Raw genomic sequence first — 19,145 nt, forward strand, 5'->3', positions numbered from 1 at the left:
GACTGAGATTCCGGTCTGTTCTGGGACTTGAAGCTTGTCTGCCCTGATTAAATCAGGAAGCGTATCTTAGCACATAACACATTTGATCATGAAACAGAGAAAGGAGGGGATGATCTGTAAATGACTTGAATTTGGCCTGCAGTGTGGGAAAAAGGAGTGAGATGCTGATTGTTCAGATTTCCTCAGAAAGCATAAAGCTGACAAATATCTCTTGACCAATGATGGTGTCGAAAATGGAAACCATATGCATACAACTTTAATATAAAGACAAAACAAGCTGAGCATTCAATGAATCAGAATTTAAAGAGCTGAAGACTCACACACATTATAAAAAGTAATTATAACTGACTTATTGTGCAGCAAGTAAGATATAATTCTATTTGTATTATTGTTTATTGACATTCATACAAAAATACAGTGTTTCACAGTCTGATAAAAGTAGCAGGAACTAGTAGATAAAACTGTAGTCAGCAGATGTGGACAATCCAATCAAGGGATTTTCTCAGCACATAGTGTCCTTGAGTTAAGAATACGGCTCTGAAAAACACACATGCCAAACAGATATCAAGCTGTAGCTCAAGAGTTTAACATAGACTATGCATATCAAATATCTAAATGCAGTTCATTATTTGAAATGAGCTATGAATTCCTTAAGCTGTAGCTCTTAATTACCCGTTTCTCTTCAGGTGTCAGCAGCCCTTCTACAGCGACCACTTGATACTGTCTGTGTTTTAGGCCACCGGAGAATTTGCGCATACGTCGTACCATGGCAGCTGCTGTATCCTGTGACAGCACTCTCCTCATTTCCCTGGGTGCATACCCCGGATCGAAGAGGAGCAGGCACAGGTTGCCATTTACTTTCTGTTCCATTCCTACGATTGAGCGACTGTGGCCTGATCATAAAGATAGGACAACATGTACATCATTTTATAAAGGTATTTCTATTTCTCTGAGGCTATACTAATCTGGAGTTTCAAGAGAGATAATAAATTCACTTGATTCTTATTAAAGTGCTGTGGTTTACAAGAGAAGTCTTGAAATACCTTGATGCTGGAGGTATATAGGTGGTAATGTCGTCTGCACTACTTTGGGTGGCAGTCTTGCACCCCTACTGGCAGAGTGTGAGAAATACTCCTTCACCCACTCAAACAGTCTGGGATGCGTATCTCCTGGGCCAGTGGGCTTGTGAAAATCCACAATTCGGGCTCTAAAATTTTTAAGGAATGTTAAGATGTGAATTTAATAATATTTAAGATTTTTACATGATTTAGAATGTTTAGGGTTGGTACGATTTTTTTTTTTTTTTGGAAGAAGTCTCTTGCCAAGACTACATTTATTTGAATAAAATACTGTAAAAACAGTAATACTGCGTTTGTTTAGTTCTTTTTACAATTTAAATGAACTTTTCTGTTTTTGTACATTTTAAAATATAACTTATACCTGTGATAGCAAAGCTGAATTTTCAGCTGCTATTACTTCAGTCTTCAGTGTCACAACAAGATCCTTCAGAAATAATTCTAATATGCTGATTTGTTCCTCAACAAACATTTCTTATTATTATTAATGTTGTGCTGCTTAATATTTTTGAGAAAACCATATTATATATATATTAAAATATCAATTTCTGACCCCAAACTTTCGAACGGTAGTGTGTGTGTGTAAATGTAAACTTTGGGTTTCAATGCGTACTTCACATTAAGGGAGGTGAGAACTGCATAGATTTCTGTTGCTCCTATCCAAGCCCGTGTCCCCTGCAGTCGATGGTTGAAGTGAGAAGCACCCTGAGGATCTGCACCTTGACCCCACGCCTCTTCGATTAAGGCCTGCACCCTCGGAATGCTGGGAACTGAAACTGTTAGGGGAAATTATATGATGGGTACAGTTACAAGGACAATCAACATGGAGCCAAGACAATAGCATGATGTAACTGATATTATACCAGGTAAAAGGTTATACTGCTCCATCCTGTGCAAAGATGAAAGAAGCATCTGGAAGTTTCTGTAGCCACATCCCCAACCTTTGTCCCCCTCCGATGAAGAGTAGTGATCAGTCTCAGCACAGAGCCACACATGAGCACAGTCAGAGGCGTCCTTCTGATAGTACCTACAGAGAGCTTCCACAAGTCCTGAAACAGAAAGGTTACGTTTAAGCCTTGAGCCGTTTTATTTATTTTCATCTACTACAGTTTTTTCCCCGCATCATTTAAAAATCAACAGCTATATAATTAAAATCCTAATAATAATAATAATGATAAAAATAATACATTATGAAGTCGTGGCCTAATGGTTAGAGGGTTGGACTCCCAATCGAAGGGTTGTGAGTTCTAGTCTCGGGCCGGATGGAATTGTGGGTAGGGGGAGTGCATGAACAGCTCTCTCTCCACCTTCAATACAATGACTTAGGTGCCCTTGAGCAAGGCATCGAACCCCCAACTGCTCCCCGGGCGCCGCAGCATAAATGGCTGCCCACTAATCCGGGTGTGTGCTCACAGTGTGTGTGTGTGTGTGTGTGTTCACTGCTCTGTGTGTGTGCATTTCGGATGGGTTAAATGCAGAGCACAAATTCTGAGTATGGGTCACCATACTTGGCTGAATGTCACTTCACTTAATTACTATTACACATTATTAATTAATAGTATTAAACTCATTAAAATATAAATGTATAATTAAACATATATTAATAAAAAATATATACACACACACACACACACACTACAGTTGTAAAAAAATGTTCAGGTCAGTAAGATTTGTTTTTCAAAGAAATGAATGCCTTTGTTCAGTAAGGACACATTAAATTGATCAATAATTATTTAAAAAAACTTACAGAAAAAGTATCTAGAAATTTGTATTATCTATCAAATAATTCAATACAAAATATTAAGAATCACAACTGTTCTTAACATTTATAATATGATTAAGAAAATAACTGAATAGATTTTCAGTCTAATAATTCACCAGTTGGACCAAATATGTAAAGATAATTGGTGTAGCTCTATGATGCACTCTCCATCAGACCTGATGTTTTGCTTCTGCCATCATCCATCCCAGAGGCCAGAGATTCAAGCATCTCTGCTTTTTTCCTGTGGAACTCTGCAGGAACCATCTGACCGCGCGAGACAGCCCTCTCCATTGTCCTCTCCATTTGCTTGCGATAACCACCACTGTTATCAAGCCCAAACTGCTTCTGAATATGAAATAAAAACACTTTTGTAGTGGTTTGATACAATGGTGAATAAATTAGGACAATTTTCACCTTTAAGGTGAACATTTTTTTGAAATCTCACAGTGACATTTTCTTTAGCTAACCTGGAGCTTCTTAAAGTCCTCTGCTTCCCGTCTAGTCTCAGCCTCCCTCCACTTTTGCTCCTCTTCCTCCTGAAGCTTCCTGGCCAGAGTCAGGTCTTCAGATGAATAACCTCAAAACACCCAAACCAAATGAATGTAAAATCATATGTTTTAAGAAACCACAAGTTTTGTTGCACCAATAGCTACAACAGATTTCATGTTGATTAATTTATATTGTCTTGATGCACTTTACTCGTAAACAGAACCCACAGAACATCTTGATTTCTACATTTAAATGTAACTAACAAACAATTCCAGAAAAAAAGCTAATACTTATTAATATACACATACCTGTTGCAGATGCTGAGCCATTTTCCAGGTGTAGCTCAACATGCTCTTGAAGGGAGGAGCTGCTGGTGCAGCTCAGAGCACACATCGGACACTCATAGTGAATCACAGCTGGAGATCCCAAAAATACAGGTATAGTTTAGTTTGACCCATTCACTTACTCAGAACTGCCAAATCAGCCACCTTGCTAACTGACCTGATCTACCATTGCTTGTAGAAGATGATTCTGTTGAAGTGCCAGCCCCAGGACCGGCCCCTTAAGAGGACAAACCATATCAGACATCAATCATGGACAGCTGATGATAAAAAGAGTGTAAAATGACCACTTAAAATGACAAAACATACATATATATACTTGCAACAGTGATATTTATGTTTTAAGGGAAGACACCTTCAGTTGCATCTTGGTCCTGTAGATGAAGCTCAACATGCTCCTGCAGAATAAAGCAATCTTTGCAGACCAAACTGCACATAGGACATGAAAAGCATTTTTCTGAAATACACAAAGAGAAACTATTAGTCATACCACTTCATTTAAATCAGTTTTATTTTGTTAAGTTAAGAGCACCTTTAATAGGTGAGGACAAGCGCTTCTGCTTTGATTTCCGGCGGCCATCTTTCCTCTCCCTGCTTGCATTGTTGCTGGATGTTGGTGTAGTTCTGACAAGTTTTATTGCACCACTCGCTGTGGCTGCTGCAGGTGGTGAACTTTTCAAACTAGTTGAGGTTTCCTGAGAAAGACAGGTCCCTGTAATCGAGGAGGTCATCCCATTTACCGGAGATGGCGACTGAGGTGAGGCTTGAGAAACAGTTTCCATATTTTTCACATTTACATTGGATGTCTTTGTTGAACTGGGTCTTTGAGCAGTGCAGTCATTTGAGTTTTTCTGTCCACTGTCAACCACTGTTGTTTTTGTGTCCTGGCTGTCTTTATCTATGTGTGCGGTGTTGATGTGGAAGCTCATCTCGTCGTATGAAACACCAGACAAAGAGCAGAACGGGCAGGCCATCATATTCTCCATGTGACTCAGGAAGAGATGGGTTTTCATCTCTGCCTCAGATGGGAGCTCTTCACAGCAGATGTCACACACAGGCATTGTCACAAGGCTGGATGAAACTAAAGGACAAATTAATCATGATAGTAATCAAAATGACCCTGAAAGCTTCTCACACTGTTCGAAGGATATCTGATATTAATTTAATCTGATTTTTGTACCAATAGTACCAACAGACCTCTCACAATGATTTTAACATACCTTAATGTGATATGAATGCTTGTGGATTTAATCATACTGCCTTAAAATTACAATAAAATCTAAGGTTTATGACAGAAATATATTAAATATATTACACAATAATATTTAATATAATATTAACCATACTTGATATGATACTTGAAACATTAGTGGACCAAAAAGAGAAATATGGCAAACATTTGTTAATATTTCATATTATTTGCAATGTACCCATTTGAAATGTTTTAAAAAATAAAAGCCATCATACATTTCAAAAAGGAAATCATACATTTCTACATATATTACTATTATATAATAAAATTTAATATAATAATAATTATACCTATTTATATATATACACATACATACATACACACACACACACACACACATTAGTGTGAATGAAATAAATAAACTTAAATATGGGTAAACCTTTGTATATGTTTTAATATAAATATTATAAATAATAATAATACATGTAATTTTACTCCTGTGTAATGTTGGTTTATAGAGTTCATAATCGTGACAGGCCTTAACTAAAAGTATTTGTAGTAACGTTAATTATGATATGTTACCTGATAAACACTGATAACCGTTGTACACAGTGGTGATGGACGCGTTTTTGTTTTGAATGCATTTAAAACGTCTTTATGATCATAAAACTCAGACGTGGCTATTTAGCCGTAGTTAACTTGAAATCTGGATTTGATCAAGACGTGACAGTGAATCGATTCTGTCACCATATACAACATTTAAAAGTCTTCTTCCACGGACTTCATGCACAACAACAAAAAATCAGTTTGATACAATGTCGAAATCGACATGTATATGCAACGTACCTGTTCAGAGGTAGATATATATGTTGTTTTGAGCAACAACCCGTTTCACTTTCCATTTATTATGATTGAATGAGGCCGCTCCTGAAAACCGGAAACTGCAGCGGACGTGACGTACCTCTCCAGCGAACGCCATATTGCCCTCAGCTGGAGGAACACGGGAGGGTCTTGAGAGAAATTTAAAAACACACGGCCAGTGTTTTCCTCTCCGATCTACGAGCAATGGGTGAGATTCATACACCAACTTAGATTTGAAAGTATTTTCTTTTCAGGAAGTGAATGAGGCAGCATGGTGCTTTGATAGAGTAGTTACCCTTTTGACGTTTAATCCAAGCTAGCATAACACTGTTAGCATGCTAGCACAGAGAAGCTGAGTTACAGTTTAGGATGAAAGTGAAAAATCTAAATGATTGAAGAGATTATAAACCTTTAACGTACAGTGTTTTAGTGTATTTATATAACTGATTTGATTTTGGGATCCATATGGTCTTGGTTCCAGCTGTCCAGCTATTGCACACAACATATGAATAATAATAATAATAATAATGATGATGATGTATATAATCATTTGTGTAGACATTAAGATTAAGCTTCTTACACTTGTATATTTAGAGCTTTGATTGTTTATGGAGTATGTGATATATTGTCTTTGGAAAACAGTCCAGTCCTCCACCATCATACAACACAAAACCTGCTGATCCGATGTGTGTAAACTGAGTGTTTAGAAGCTAGAGATGACGTCGACGTATGTTTTGAATCTTAAATGTTATGTTCCTTCAAAAAAAAAAAAAAAAAAAAAACACTTTTGTCATTATTTATTTGCCCTCATGTTGTTCTCTGTTTGTTTTTATTTCTTCTGTGGAATGTTGGGACTGACAGCACTAGTCATCATTTATTTTTAATGCATTTTTTTTTTCTCTATACATTGAACCTAAAACGTTGACTCAAACCTCCCTTTTGCATAATGTCTCATTTTGTAGTTTACTGAATAAAGAAATTAAAATGACTACTCATTGGTTTTTAAAATCTGTTTAGCAAACCTTTTACTACAAAGAAACTCAAATGAAGGTAGATTTTTTTCTAACTATGCAACATTAAAAATGTGTACCTTTTTATATTTCAATGCAAATCTTAAGATATGCATGACATGTTTTCCTGCCCTATATTTTCATATTTGTTCCCCCATGTCTTGTAAAATAGTATGGTGGGCCAAAGTAAAGGTTATCGTTGGCCAACTTTGGGCTGCTGGCTTGGCCATCTCTGCATAAATGTTTCTGATTCTGTATTGGTGATTCACTAACTTGCTTAAAAGACTCTTCATTATGTGCAAGATACCGTACATAAAAAGTCCTTAACCAAAGATACAGGTAATAACAGACAAAAGCTGCCGTTAAAATATTTAGTTCTGAACCATGTTTGATATGAAAATGAGCTGAACAACAAAAACGTTAACCATATAATGAAGGAAGTTCAGCATGCAAAGTGTCATTTAGCTCTTAGTGCTGTCACACAGGAAATGCTAGTATTAACAAGCATAATTGCTTTCACATAAACCATTCCTTTTGTCTCAACTTGCTGTTTGGCTCAAATTATGAGGAGAATTGCAAACTGACTCGACCAGTTATGATTCTTGTCTGTATTGCTATAGGCTTAACCAATAACTCACAAAGTTGATATGCTGAATAGACAACAGAAATTGAGTATCACAATGCACATCTGACCACATTTCTTTCTCTGATCTAAAGACGCAATGGCAAGCCCAGGCAAAGAAAATTATCGAATGAAGAGCTACAAGAATAAAGCCCTGAACCCCCAGGAAATGCGGAGACGGAGAGAGGAGGATGGCATACAGCTTCGTAAACAGAAGAGGGAGGAGCAGGTTTGTCAACATTTTTTCCCTTATTATACAAGCTAATTAAATTACAGTTTTGCTCATGAAGGATTGGTCATGCATTATGGAATAAAAGTGTATATTTTGGAGGGTTATAAGACCAGATTTGCTTTTATAAGGTTTGTGTACAGAAGTAACTTATTTATGAAAGTACATTTTTCCTCTCTTTCCTCAGCTATTCAAGAGGAGGAATGTGTGTCTGCCACCTGGTGATGAGTCCATGCTTGAATGCCCCATTCAGGACCCTGATATCAGCTCCACTGTACCTGTATCAGGTGTAAGTAATCCAGTCAGCAGACATACAGATGACTGGATAGTAGATTTACAGATAACAGACATGGGGCTTGGTTATTAGTCCTGCATCATTTTAAGCATATTGAATTTCCTATATAGGATTCTAACATGTAAAACTAGCACAGTTGTACATGTTTTGTAGTGCAGAAGCATGCTATAGAATTTGTTTAACATGAATTTCAGCATTATATCAATACAAAGTACCGTATTTTCCGGACTATAAGTCAGGTGCGACTTATTTATTAAAATTAATTTGACATGAACCGAGAGAAATGAACCAAGAGATATGAACCAATAGAAAAAATTACTGTCTACAGTCGTGAGAGAGCGCTCTGTGCTGCTCAGTGCTCCTGTAGACTACACTGAAGACATAGAGTGCCCTCTCGTGGCTGTAGACGGTAATGTTTTCTCTTGGTTCTTAGTTCTAAATAAATATGACTTTTAGTCCAGTGTGACTTGTTTTTTTCCTCATCATGATGTAATTTTGGACTGATGCGACTTATACTCAGGTGTGACTTATAGTCCAAAAAATACGGTATATATAAATTAACAAATTATGCACTCAAAGGAAGCATTTGTTTGATTAAAAATACAGTAAAACAGCAATATTGCAAAATATTACAGTTAAAAAATTAAGTTTATATTTTTATATATTTTACAACTTTTTATTTCTATAAATTTTACAGTTTGTTTTTTTTCCCCAGCAGATATTACTCCCATCTTCAATGTCACACGAACCTTCAGAACTCATTCTAATATGTTGAATGGCTCCTCAAGAAACATTTCTTATTATCGATGCTTAAAACAGCTGAATATTTTTGTAGAAACCTTGATACAATTTTTATGATTCTTTGAAAAATACATCTTGTATAATAATTGTGTGAATCTGCAGGAAGGAGTTATAACCCAAGACATGATTCAGATGATCTTCTCTGAGGATCCAGACCAGCAGCTCATAGCCACTCAGAAGTTTAGAAAGTTGCTCTCTAAAGGTTGGTACCTTATTCCTGTGTCTCATAGACTCAAGGATGACAGTTGTTTAAATATAAGATTAAGATGTTATTCATTTGTCTCAGAGCCCAATCCTCCCATTGATGAGGTGATCAACACAACTGGTGTCGTCAACCGGTTTGTTGAATTCCTAAAAAGGAGTGATAATTGGACTCTGCAAGTAAGTAAATTTCATAGAGCAAGCCTTGCAAAAGCTAAATTGCCATTACAGCCAAGTTTAAAGATGCTATTTTTGCTCGTTTTGACCAGTTTGAAGCTGCCTGGGCCCTGACCAACATTGCTTCAGGAACCTTCCAACACACCAAGGTGGTCATTGAGATGGGGGCTGTGCCTATCTTCATAGAGCTGCTCAACTCCGAGTATGAAGATGTACAAGAGCAGGTGATTTTTGCAGACTCTAACCTGGTTCATGCCATTCAGCCAATAGATGGTTTATCAGGACTTAACAGCACCATGATGATGATCTGTTGTGTATAACTGTTTTTGCAGGCAGTGTGGGCGTTAGGAAATATTGCCGGGGATAATGCAGAGTGCAGAGACTATGTCCTGAACTGTAGCATCTTGCCCTCTCTTCAGCAGTAAGTGTCTTCTACTGATCCCAACACCATGATTGCACTTTTTGCTGTTTTTAAGGGAAGTCTATAACACCTGGTGAAAGCTATCTAGTATCTCTATGGTGCAGGTCCCTATATCTTTGCTGAACTTCAGTAATAATCCTGATATCCTGATTTGGTGCTTAAAGGTATAGTTCACCCAAAAAGAAAAATTCTGGCATCATTTACTCACCCGCCTGTCGTTCCACTTTCTTATGTTGCACATATTAGAAATATGAAGATATTTTGAAGATTGCTGGTAATCAAACAGTTGGTGGTTCCCATTGACTATGGTGAACTATCCCTTTTAAGAAACATTTCTTATAATAAATATTGAAAACGGTTGTGTTGCCCTAAGCAATAGTTCACCCAAAAATGAAAATTACCCTTTAAAGCATCTTAGGTGTATGACCTAGGTGTATGACCTTCTTCTTCAATAAAGTTCAATAAAGTGCATCCATCCATCATAAAAAGTATCCCACATTGCTTCAGGGGGTAAGTAAAGGCCTCCTGAAGCAGAGTGAATCATAAAGAAAAATATTAATATTTAAACCTTAATCTCAAGCTTTATTATATATGACATGCTACCTGGCCAGTCTAGGTGATTATGTCTAGGTTGCTTTAATAAGTTCCCCCCCCCCCCCCCCCCCCCCCGGATTATAAAGGTTGGATTATAAAGTGGTACAAAATTAATTAAATCTCTTTTTGTTCAAGGAATTTAAATCTAATTGGTAAAAGCCTTATGATTAGGAGCTTTATCCTTATAAGAACAGCTAACGTTGAATAATTCCCAAATGGCGCACTTCATGTTGACTTTTAGTCTCGTTGACTTAAATTGCGCTTGCTCGCTGATTCTACGAGCATTTTAATGCTCTGAAGTGTGCTCAGCAGCACTCCCTTTGTACCCTTGAAGCGGCCTTCCGTGTAGCCCGCATAGATGCAGGCTCCGCACACTTTAACTACCCAGGAATCCTAGCGAAATGCTAATCAGACAACGGATGGTAGGAGATTTTGCTCAAGAGCAATTGGTGACATGGCTGAGAAGAAAATATTTAAGTGTAGATATCAATACGGTTTTTATGACATAGGTGTAGATTTTACCAGTTGCTACCTACAGTTTATACAAACATCATGGTCATCGACCAGTGGTTGATATCTCAAACATAATAATAACGCGTTGAATAATACGATCGCGTTATGATTCATTAAATAAATAGAACCGAATGTCAGGGCTTTACTGAGTCATATGTAAACCTAGTATGTATATTTAAACTTGTATTTCATCTAAAACTCACGCACATGTTTATTATGTGTTAAAATTGTAATCTTAGTTCTAATGGAACATTATGTATTATTACAAACTGTATACATTATTTAAATAAGCATGTATATATTGTCTAATGCCCAGGTGGCATAAGCAAAAGCAACCAGACCAGACCGTTATTTCCGGCGTGACGATCGAGTCTGTCCCAAAAATACCTCTCAATGCACCCTCGTGGACTCGTGCCAAGGGTCCTATAGGTCAGCACTACATGACGTCACCAAAGTGTGGACTCTGAGGAAGTGCACAAGTCCGGAGTGTGCCATTTTGGACAGGACCTATATTTCACTATGCTATAGCATTTTTCTTCTATAGTGTGTCTGTTATAAAAGACTTTACCTCCATCTAGTGGTTTGATTACATAGCGCATCAGTTTATTTCTTCCCTTGTCTTTGCAGGTTGCTTGCAAAATCAAACCGGCTCACTACCACCCGGAACGCTGTGTGGGCGCTATCCAACTTGTGCAGAGGAAAAAATCCACCTCCGGACTTTGCAAAGGTGAGTTTGCAAACCAGTTCTGCATAACCCACATTCCAGTTGCCTAGTTATCAAATTTCAGTGATGCACACAAACACCCTCGCTTTGTGTAAACCAGTGTTTTCTCCTTATAAACATGATACGAATACTTGATCAAACAACTGTTGTTTCTTTACAGGTGTCACCGTGTCTGAGCGTGCTCTCCAGATTGCTCTTCAGCAGTGATCCTGATGTTCTGGCAGATGCCTGCTGGGCACTTTCATACCTGTCTGATGGACCCAATGACAAAATCCAGACAGTTATTGACTCAGGCGTGTGCCGCAGGCTGGTGGAGTTGCTCATGTGAGAACCAGACATGCTGACGCATGCAGTCAACAATGTGATCTATTTTATCACTGACTTAAAATAACCTCCATGTATTGTCCATTCACAGGCACAGCGATTACAAGGTGGTGTCCCCTGCACTGAGAGCAGTGGGGAACATTGTAACAGGAGACGATATTCAGACCCAGGTAGTGTAGCTTTTGTTTATCATATGCTCAGTTGTTTGCAGTATCATAAGAGTGCAGTTTTCTGATCTGTTGTGCTGCTCTGTTGTTCGCCAGGTGATTCTGAACTGCTCCGCTCTGCCCTGCCTGCTCCATTTACTTAGCAGTCCGAAAGAATCTGTCAAAAAAGAGGCCTGCTGGACCGTCTCCAATATCACCGCTGGGAACAGAGTGCAAATCCAGGTACTTCAGACTGACTGAGACACTGTAAGATTATGATACCATATATGTTGTGTCTGAACAGCCATTGCTTGATGCTTTTTCTGTTGTAGACGGTAATCGATGCCAACATATTCCCAGTGCTAATCGAGATACTGCAGAAAGCTGAGTTCCGTACCAGGAAGGAGGCCGCGTGGGCAATAACCAATGCCACCTCTGGAGGCACACCAGAGCAGATAAGGTGCTCTTTTTTTTTTTTTTTTTGCATTGGTTTTTACCTAAATCTAAGATTTTTTTGGATAGAGGCTCTTTGCATTACTGCAAATTCTCTGAGAATCTTGTTTTCCTTATGTTGTTAACTTTTTCCATTTAACTTTATTCTGGGGTACAATTTTGCTGATAGACAGTATTTGATGTAAATGTGCTTTACACACAGGTACTTAGTTTCTCTCAACACCATAAAGCCCATGTGTGACCTGCTGACGGTGATGGACTCCAAGATTGTGCAGGTGGCTCTAAACGGCCTGGAGAACATCCTCAGACTGGGAGAACAGGAGTCTAAGCAGAATGGATCGGGCATCAATCCTTACTGCGCTCTCATAGAAGAGGCTTATGGTAGGCACCTCGTACCTTGCATCACCTCATGTTGATGTCATTTTTGATTTCCCGCTCTGGAAAATCAATTCTCCTTGGAATTTTTGTAGTCATTTATAAATATTTCTAGTTACAGTCCAGTAGTTACAAAGTTGCTCATTTGTCAGCAATTCTATCTCAATCCTAATATATTAGTCTCTAACAATTAGGCGTTATATTATTTTTCAATTGGTTTTCACAATTTCTGATTAGTCTTATACTAATAGTCTGAGTAGTATTCATTAAAAATAACATCATTATTATTTAGGGCTGAAACGATTCCTCGAGTAACTCGAGTTACTCGATTACAAAAAATGATCGAGGCAAATTCCTCTGCCTCGAAGACTCTTTTAATTTATTTTAAATCTCACGTCAGGTTCTTTCGCAATGATTTTTTAATGTGACACATTGCGTTTACGTCACCCACAAAGTGGAAGGAGACGCAAGCGCTGCATCCGAGATACTGCAAGGAGTCAGCAGTGTTTTGATTAGAGCGCGCAGGCAAACGTGAAGAGAACGTCGTGGCGTGTGTCCATTGCAAGATAGAGCTGGCATACAACAACTAGGGCCATATGATTTCCGCGATGCAGAAAACGCGGAGGGAATCGCGGAATCCAGTCATAAAAACGGAGTTTAACAGTTTAATGCGGAATGGCACGAAATTTGACACATTGTGAATGAATTAATCAAAAATAGGTCATTGCACTTACATCAAATCAAATATAGACTAATATCTGTAAATATTAAGCCGGAACAGTCTATTTAAATATGAATCCTGCATGTTCTGCGTGTCTCTGTTAATGAATGGAGCAGAAGCGCGAGTTCCTTTATCACACACACTGAAGCGCGCGTACTGTCTCACTAAATAAGGATGTGAACACATGAACAACATCTCCAGAACTGCACTGACAGTCACTTCATGAGCATTTGACCGTTGTCACATCACAATACAAAGAACTGTAAAGGTACGTCGACCCGTCAAAATAAAAGTCCGTTTTTTTTAAGGTTTAATCACACAACATTTCTTCCATGTTTTATTTTTAATAGTAAATCCCCTTTGTTTACCAAAAAGTTAAGTTTGCTTAATTTTTTATAATTAAAAGATAAATTAAATTAATGTTTTATGTGTTTAATGTTTAATGTGCATCTCAGAAAATGCTTTATTTTAAACCCCAACTGAATGGCACTTAAATTAACTTAATTCATCTGTCAACTTTATTGTCATTGTTCACATTACGAGTACAGACAGAGAAACAATGGGTAATAATTAAATGTTTATTTTTGATGTATGCAATGCATTTTATGCATTTAAAAAGTAAAAAAAAAATTCTAAAAAAGGGAACTTATTTGTTCATTTTAAGAGCCCCAGGAGTCTTATTTTCTCTCGCATAATTAATATTGCACTTTAATTAAGCAAAAACACATTTTATCCGATTACTCGATTAATCGATGGAATTTTTGGTAGAATACTCGATTACTAAAATATTCGATAGCTACAGCCCTATTATTATTATAAGATTTATTGATTTTGCTGATGCTGTTTTTTTTTTTTTTTTAATTATCTGAATTGTCATATGTTTTCCTTTCATGCAGACTGTGTTTGTCATGCTGTTTGTTCATATGTTTATAGAATTGTTTTACTGATATTCCCACACAGGCTTGGACAAGATTGAGTTCCTGCAGAGCCATGAGAACCAGGAGATTTACCAGAAGGCCTTTGACCTGATCGAGCACTACTTTGGGGCCGAGGAGGAGGATGCAAGCATCGCTCCGCAGGTGGATCAGAATCAGGGCCAGTACATTTTCCAGCAGTCTGAAGGACCGATGGAAGGCTTCCAGCTCTAATCCGTATCCCTCTGCTACTGGCCAAGCTTCAGGTCTTGCTTCCTCCATCCTGCTTGGTGTCTCCTCTCCCTACTTCTCTGCAGCGCAGGACCTCAGCTCCAGCCTCGCTTCAAGACACAGAGGCCCGTACACGCTACTCACAGCAGAGATGACGCCAAACCCTATCCACTAAATCTTCCATTTCCATCTTGCCCATATCCCAAGCTCCATTATCAAGAGAGAAAATCTGTGAGATGGGCTGAGGAGAGCAAAGCTTAGAGTAGTTTAAGTCCTGTTGAGACTTAGAAAAAGCATCTTGCTTTTGTTGTTGTTGTTGATGTTATTATTTTGATTATAAGACATTGGCACTGGTCTCCTGTAAAGTAAACTCCATATCCCCTGAGAAATGTGAAACTACCTCTTCAATCAGAAAACAAAGTGTGTGACAAACACCAAGCCTTTAGCTCTGACAGTTCTTTTCTTTTGTGAAGTAAATGCTTCTATGCAAACAAATATGTATTTTCGGCGTGACAGAAATAACATGACCAGACAAAGTAACCAATGTATTTGCATTGGATGAATTCCCTCACTTTGTGTGCCAGCGCACTCACTGTTCATGTCATGCCATGTTTGTCCAAAATGCATCCTGAGGGCATATCATGCCTAGTTACACTATTTATTCTGGCATTTTGTTAAATATCAACAAACTGCTGACCTTGGAGATTTAGAGTCGTATTTATTGTGCTTTTTAGAAGGAAACGGTCTGTGGGGTCTTGCTGTTCAGAGACCAGCACATGGCCTGCTTTCTCTGAGCACCCTCTTTGCAAATGCTATCAAAGCGTTAAAAGCATTGCATGCAATTATTTAAGTGTGGTCATGTGATCACTAAGATAGTTGTTTGTATGTATGCATATCATTGGGTTGTCTCTGATCTAACCTGGAAGGTGTTTCTTTTTGCTCTGTCTGGCTTTGATTTATTTAATGTTCACATGTTAGATTTTGAAAAATGTGTATATTATATATACATTGAGGGAAGAAGGAGGATGTTTTTCTGTGAAATGGTCTTGGTGTACAGTGAAATACTAATGTAAGGAAAATGTCGTTCACAACTTTCTTCATTCAAAGAGCTTTTCCTCATATGGTCCCTCCCCACAAGCGCTCAGATTTCCTCAGCTAAGGAACTTATGTTCTAATTCTTGTAATGATATATCCTTTTTTTAACATTCTTCATATGAATTTACTTAGTAAGATTGCCTTAGTAATGAAACGTGTCTGGCAAAAAGTTCCTCTCTGTTTTCTGTTTTTGATGTAATTATTTACAGTTCTGCGCATAAATGACTTGAATCCATTTTCCTGTGATTGATCCAAATAAGAGTCATAGTAATGGAAATTCAATATATTAACAAAGGAAAACAAATTGTAAGATTGTAAAATGAAATTTTATCAAGCACATTCGATTGTGTATAGTTTTGTACAATTTCTCATGTTTGTACAATGGTTTCTAAGTTGGGGGGGGGGGGGGGTTCTCGCATCAAGAAAAAAACGTGTTTTAAGTTATCATTGGTACAAACCTGCAGTATAGAGGAGATCATTGCTTTCCTCGAGGACAAATGTTGATATTGTGTGAAATGATGTAGACAAATAAACAGACAAATAAAACGTTCTGTTACACAATTAAATACGTTTACTGTGATTTAATTGGTTCTTGTTAATGTCAAAATGATTGAGATAGCCAGTCAACACAGAGAAAATGTCTCTTTACTGTTTGTAACCTCAGTTCCCTGACAGACGGGAAGGATACATTCGGTGCGTCACAAATCGCGTACTGAGTAGGTACTAAACAGTGTTGCCAGATTGGAAATGTCCAAGTATCGTACCAGAAGTTCAAAATTATCGTACATGAGTCAAGAGTTATTTATCTATTCTAAACCAACAACATTTTGACACGACCTGCAAATTACCATAATAGATAACAAGGCTTATTGTTGGATTGCTGTTTGCTGATTGATTGGCAGTCTGAATGTCGGCAGATAATTCTTTTTATAGAAAATAATTAAAAATGTAAGTTACATTTTAACATTTTGAGCATTATTGCACCATATATTGGATTCTTATTTCTGTGCCCCTGAGAGTATGATTTAGAATGTTCAGTGGCGTCACAGAACTGCAAGATTCAAACAGCTTTCGCGCGTTGGCTGGCACTGAGCCAGAGACGGACGCGCTCAGCGCTTGTCATATATCACAACTAACATGCAGTGATTTCAACCACACAATGTTTATTTTAGGTTTCATACATTTAAATATACATAATAATTAGTAAAACAATACATTGGTAGTTTGTAAAATACACACTGATGTCCATGGAAGCAGCAAAAACTATCTATCTATTCAAATGTAATTTGCCACGTTCCAATTGACGCGGGCAGTATAAAATGCATGGGTGCGAAAATTACATCAGAATCTCTTTCTTCACGCTAGAAGTCTTATCTAAGTCATCGTGAAAGTTGCAATAGAGGACTACTCACCCTGTTTTTCCTCTCCGCATCCGATGGCTGCTAATGCTAGATTCAGACCTTCACCAGTTCTTTGTGACCTGCCTGGGTTTCTCACACAGATCACACGTTGCTGAGCTGCCTGTGCGCCCTCAGAGCCAGAGTGGCTCGGAAAACAGCGGGAATGAGGCCCACTGCCGCCAGCGAGCCGCTGGTGGGCCCTCCCCCACCCGAAGGCGTGGTGGACGATAGCTTCCGCCCCGTGAACTTCATCCTCTTCGGAGCTGGCGAGGAAAACAACTCCATGTCGCTTTCGACGTCGGAAAAGGTTTGGAAAAAGACCGCCCCGACCATGAGGGCCCTGCAGACCTCCATGAGGAGCTCATCAGGGTCTTTGGAAAGGCCGTCATGGAGCTGGGTCTCACTTACAATGCACCTGACGAGCCTGTGAAAGGTAACTGGACTCGTGGCTCCTCAAGTCGAGCTGCTACCAGACGGCATTGAGGCATGCAAGAGCTCGTGGTGAGGTCGTGGGCTTCACCCCAATCGGCGCACCCACTCTGCTACGCAGGCCATGTTCACGCACGAGGATGGAGCGGAAACCCTCCCCCCGTCGAGGAGACCGTTCCGCACACCTGTGCCCGTCTCCCTCTGGTTCGGACCACAGCCTGCCTTCCAAGCCGTGCAGTTCACGGCCCTTAGATGCAGAAAGCCTATACTTCTGAGGGAAGGCAGCTTCTGTTCTTCATGCCAGGGCAATACTCAAGGTGTTTCAGGCAGACGGCGGCACAGTAGCGCTGACGTCATCAAGGATCTGCGTGCGGCAACTGATCTCCCGCTGATGGTTACTAGCGCTCTGCTCAGCCGTTTCATGGGGCTCATGGTCATCCTTACAGGCACCTATGACATACCCTAGCTTTCCTGGAAGACGCGGACCGTAGGACGCTCCTAAACGTTCCAGTTGCTCCCTCCGGCCTCTTTGATGACGTCATTGAGCTTTTCTGCTATGTCTGTTTAAATGCTGTTTGTGTGAGTTCCACAATAAAAGCATGTATACAATCAACAAAAGAGCTTTACTTCCTCTTACACTCATCACTGTGTCACTCGCCCTGTCTCAAACAGCGCAGAGCCATAAGCCATGATTATAATGGCCTCTCCATGGCGTAAGACTGTCACACCATTACACGATGTGACCCACCCTCCCGCCAGTGCTTCCAGCCTTGCGGGGGCGGGGCCCTGATCAAAATAAGCCATCAGTGGCTGTAGAGGTAACGCGTCCGCAGTGTCATCTCATGGATGGTAGGAGGGCTATCCCGGGTGTTTCACCATGGATACTGGGAATAATTCACGAAGGATATTCTCTCCAATTCAAACGCAGACCTCCCCGCTTCAATGGCGTGGTCCCTTCACTGACTTTGCCCCAAAACCGTCCTGTTCTGCAACAGGAAGTTCTCAGTCTGCTCGAGAGGGAGCGATAGAGCGAAATTTCCCCTCAGATCGTGCGGAATGCGCATGTTGAATTATCTGCATGATTGGCTTTTTTTAGCCCACTCAAGAGATGTGCTATCAGTCACGTGGAAACAATGCTTCGCCGTTAGGATACGCTTGGACTGCGTGTGAATATGCAGAAGGACGTGTTTTTACGAGTCGGACTGTAACATATCTGGGAATATGTTTGGACTCGATGTCCATACGAGCCCATCTCTCTCTAGAGCATTTCATCGACTCTGCGCTGTTTCAGACCGGGCAGGTTTCAGAGGCTTCTGGGACTGATGGCGGTGGCTTCTTCAGTGTGCCATCTGGGTCTGCTACACTGCGGCCGCTACAGGCACATACGGTCATTCACAGTTGCGTCAGCACTTTGAGACCGTGGAACAGCCCGGATATGTTCAGCCCAGGAGTTCTTTTCTCTACGAACGCGTCTACTTCAGGCTGGGGAGCAGTGCGTCTGGGCGTACCTGCCTCAGGCCTGTGGTTGGAGTCACAGAGAAGGTGGCACATAAACCGTTTGGAATTGGAAGTGTTGTCCTTATCCCTGCAAGCCTTTCGGTCGAAATTGGAGCGGCACCATGTACTGATTCAAATCGGCAACACGTCTGTGGTCTTGTACATAAATCGCCAGGTCGGCGTGCACTCCAGAGCTCTATTAAAACAGGCAGCGAGTTTCCTGTTGTGGGCGGACCGACAATTAATCTCCAT

General features: G+C 39.6%; 2 protein-coding genes across 4 annotated transcripts; one reads left to right on the forward strand and one right to left on the reverse strand.

The window, feature by feature from the left end:
- Positions 1 to 374: 374 nt before the first annotated feature.
- On the reverse strand, positions 375 to 5,846 carry zufsp (zinc finger containing ubiquitin peptidase 1). Of its 2 annotated transcripts, none has more exons than XM_052618285.1 (12): positions 5,707 to 5,846; positions 4,201 to 4,739; positions 4,024 to 4,125; positions 3,829 to 3,888; positions 3,636 to 3,743; positions 3,306 to 3,415; positions 3,015 to 3,183; positions 1,940 to 2,125; positions 1,690 to 1,852; positions 1,044 to 1,207; positions 673 to 893; positions 375 to 537 (listed from the first exon to the last, which is right to left on the reverse strand). In XM_052618285.1, the coding sequence occupies exons 1-12, from the start codon at positions 5,760 to 5,762 to the stop codon at positions 490 to 492; spliced, it is 1,926 nt and encodes a 641-aa protein (XP_052474245.1). In that variant the 5' UTR covers positions 5,763 to 5,846; the 3' UTR covers positions 375 to 489. The 2 variants fall into 2 exon arrangements, with proteins under 2 accessions (XP_052474245.1, XP_052474246.1); XM_052618286.1 differs by having other exon boundaries at positions 4,201 to 4,749; positions 5,707 to 5,837.
- kpna5 (karyopherin alpha 5 (importin alpha 6)) lies at positions 5,769 to 16,133 on the forward strand. Of its 2 annotated transcripts, XM_052618287.1 has the most exons (14): positions 5,769 to 5,929; positions 7,449 to 7,582; positions 7,770 to 7,871; positions 8,781 to 8,880; positions 8,965 to 9,059; positions 9,149 to 9,280; positions 9,389 to 9,477; positions 11,212 to 11,311; positions 11,469 to 11,632; positions 11,724 to 11,802; positions 11,896 to 12,021; positions 12,111 to 12,238; positions 12,434 to 12,612; positions 14,288 to 16,133. In XM_052618287.1, exons 1-14 carry the CDS (start codon positions 5,926 to 5,928, stop codon positions 14,473 to 14,475), a joined length of 1,620 nt encoding a protein of 539 aa, XP_052474247.1. In that variant the 5' UTR covers positions 5,769 to 5,925; the 3' UTR covers positions 14,476 to 16,133. The 2 variants fall into 2 exon arrangements, with proteins under 2 accessions (XP_052474247.1, XP_052474248.1); XM_052618288.1 differs by lacking the exons at positions 5,769 to 5,929; positions 7,449 to 7,582 and having other exon boundaries at positions 7,782 to 7,871; positions 8,596 to 8,880.
- Positions 16,134 to 19,145: the final 3,012 nt, after the last annotated feature.

This window comes from Carassius gibelio, chromosome A16 (assembly GCF_023724105.1).
Source record: "Carassius gibelio isolate Cgi1373 ecotype wild population from Czech Republic chromosome A16, carGib1.2-hapl.c, whole genome shotgun sequence".
Taxonomy (NCBI): Eukaryota; Metazoa; Chordata; class Actinopteri; order Cypriniformes; family Cyprinidae; genus Carassius; species Carassius gibelio.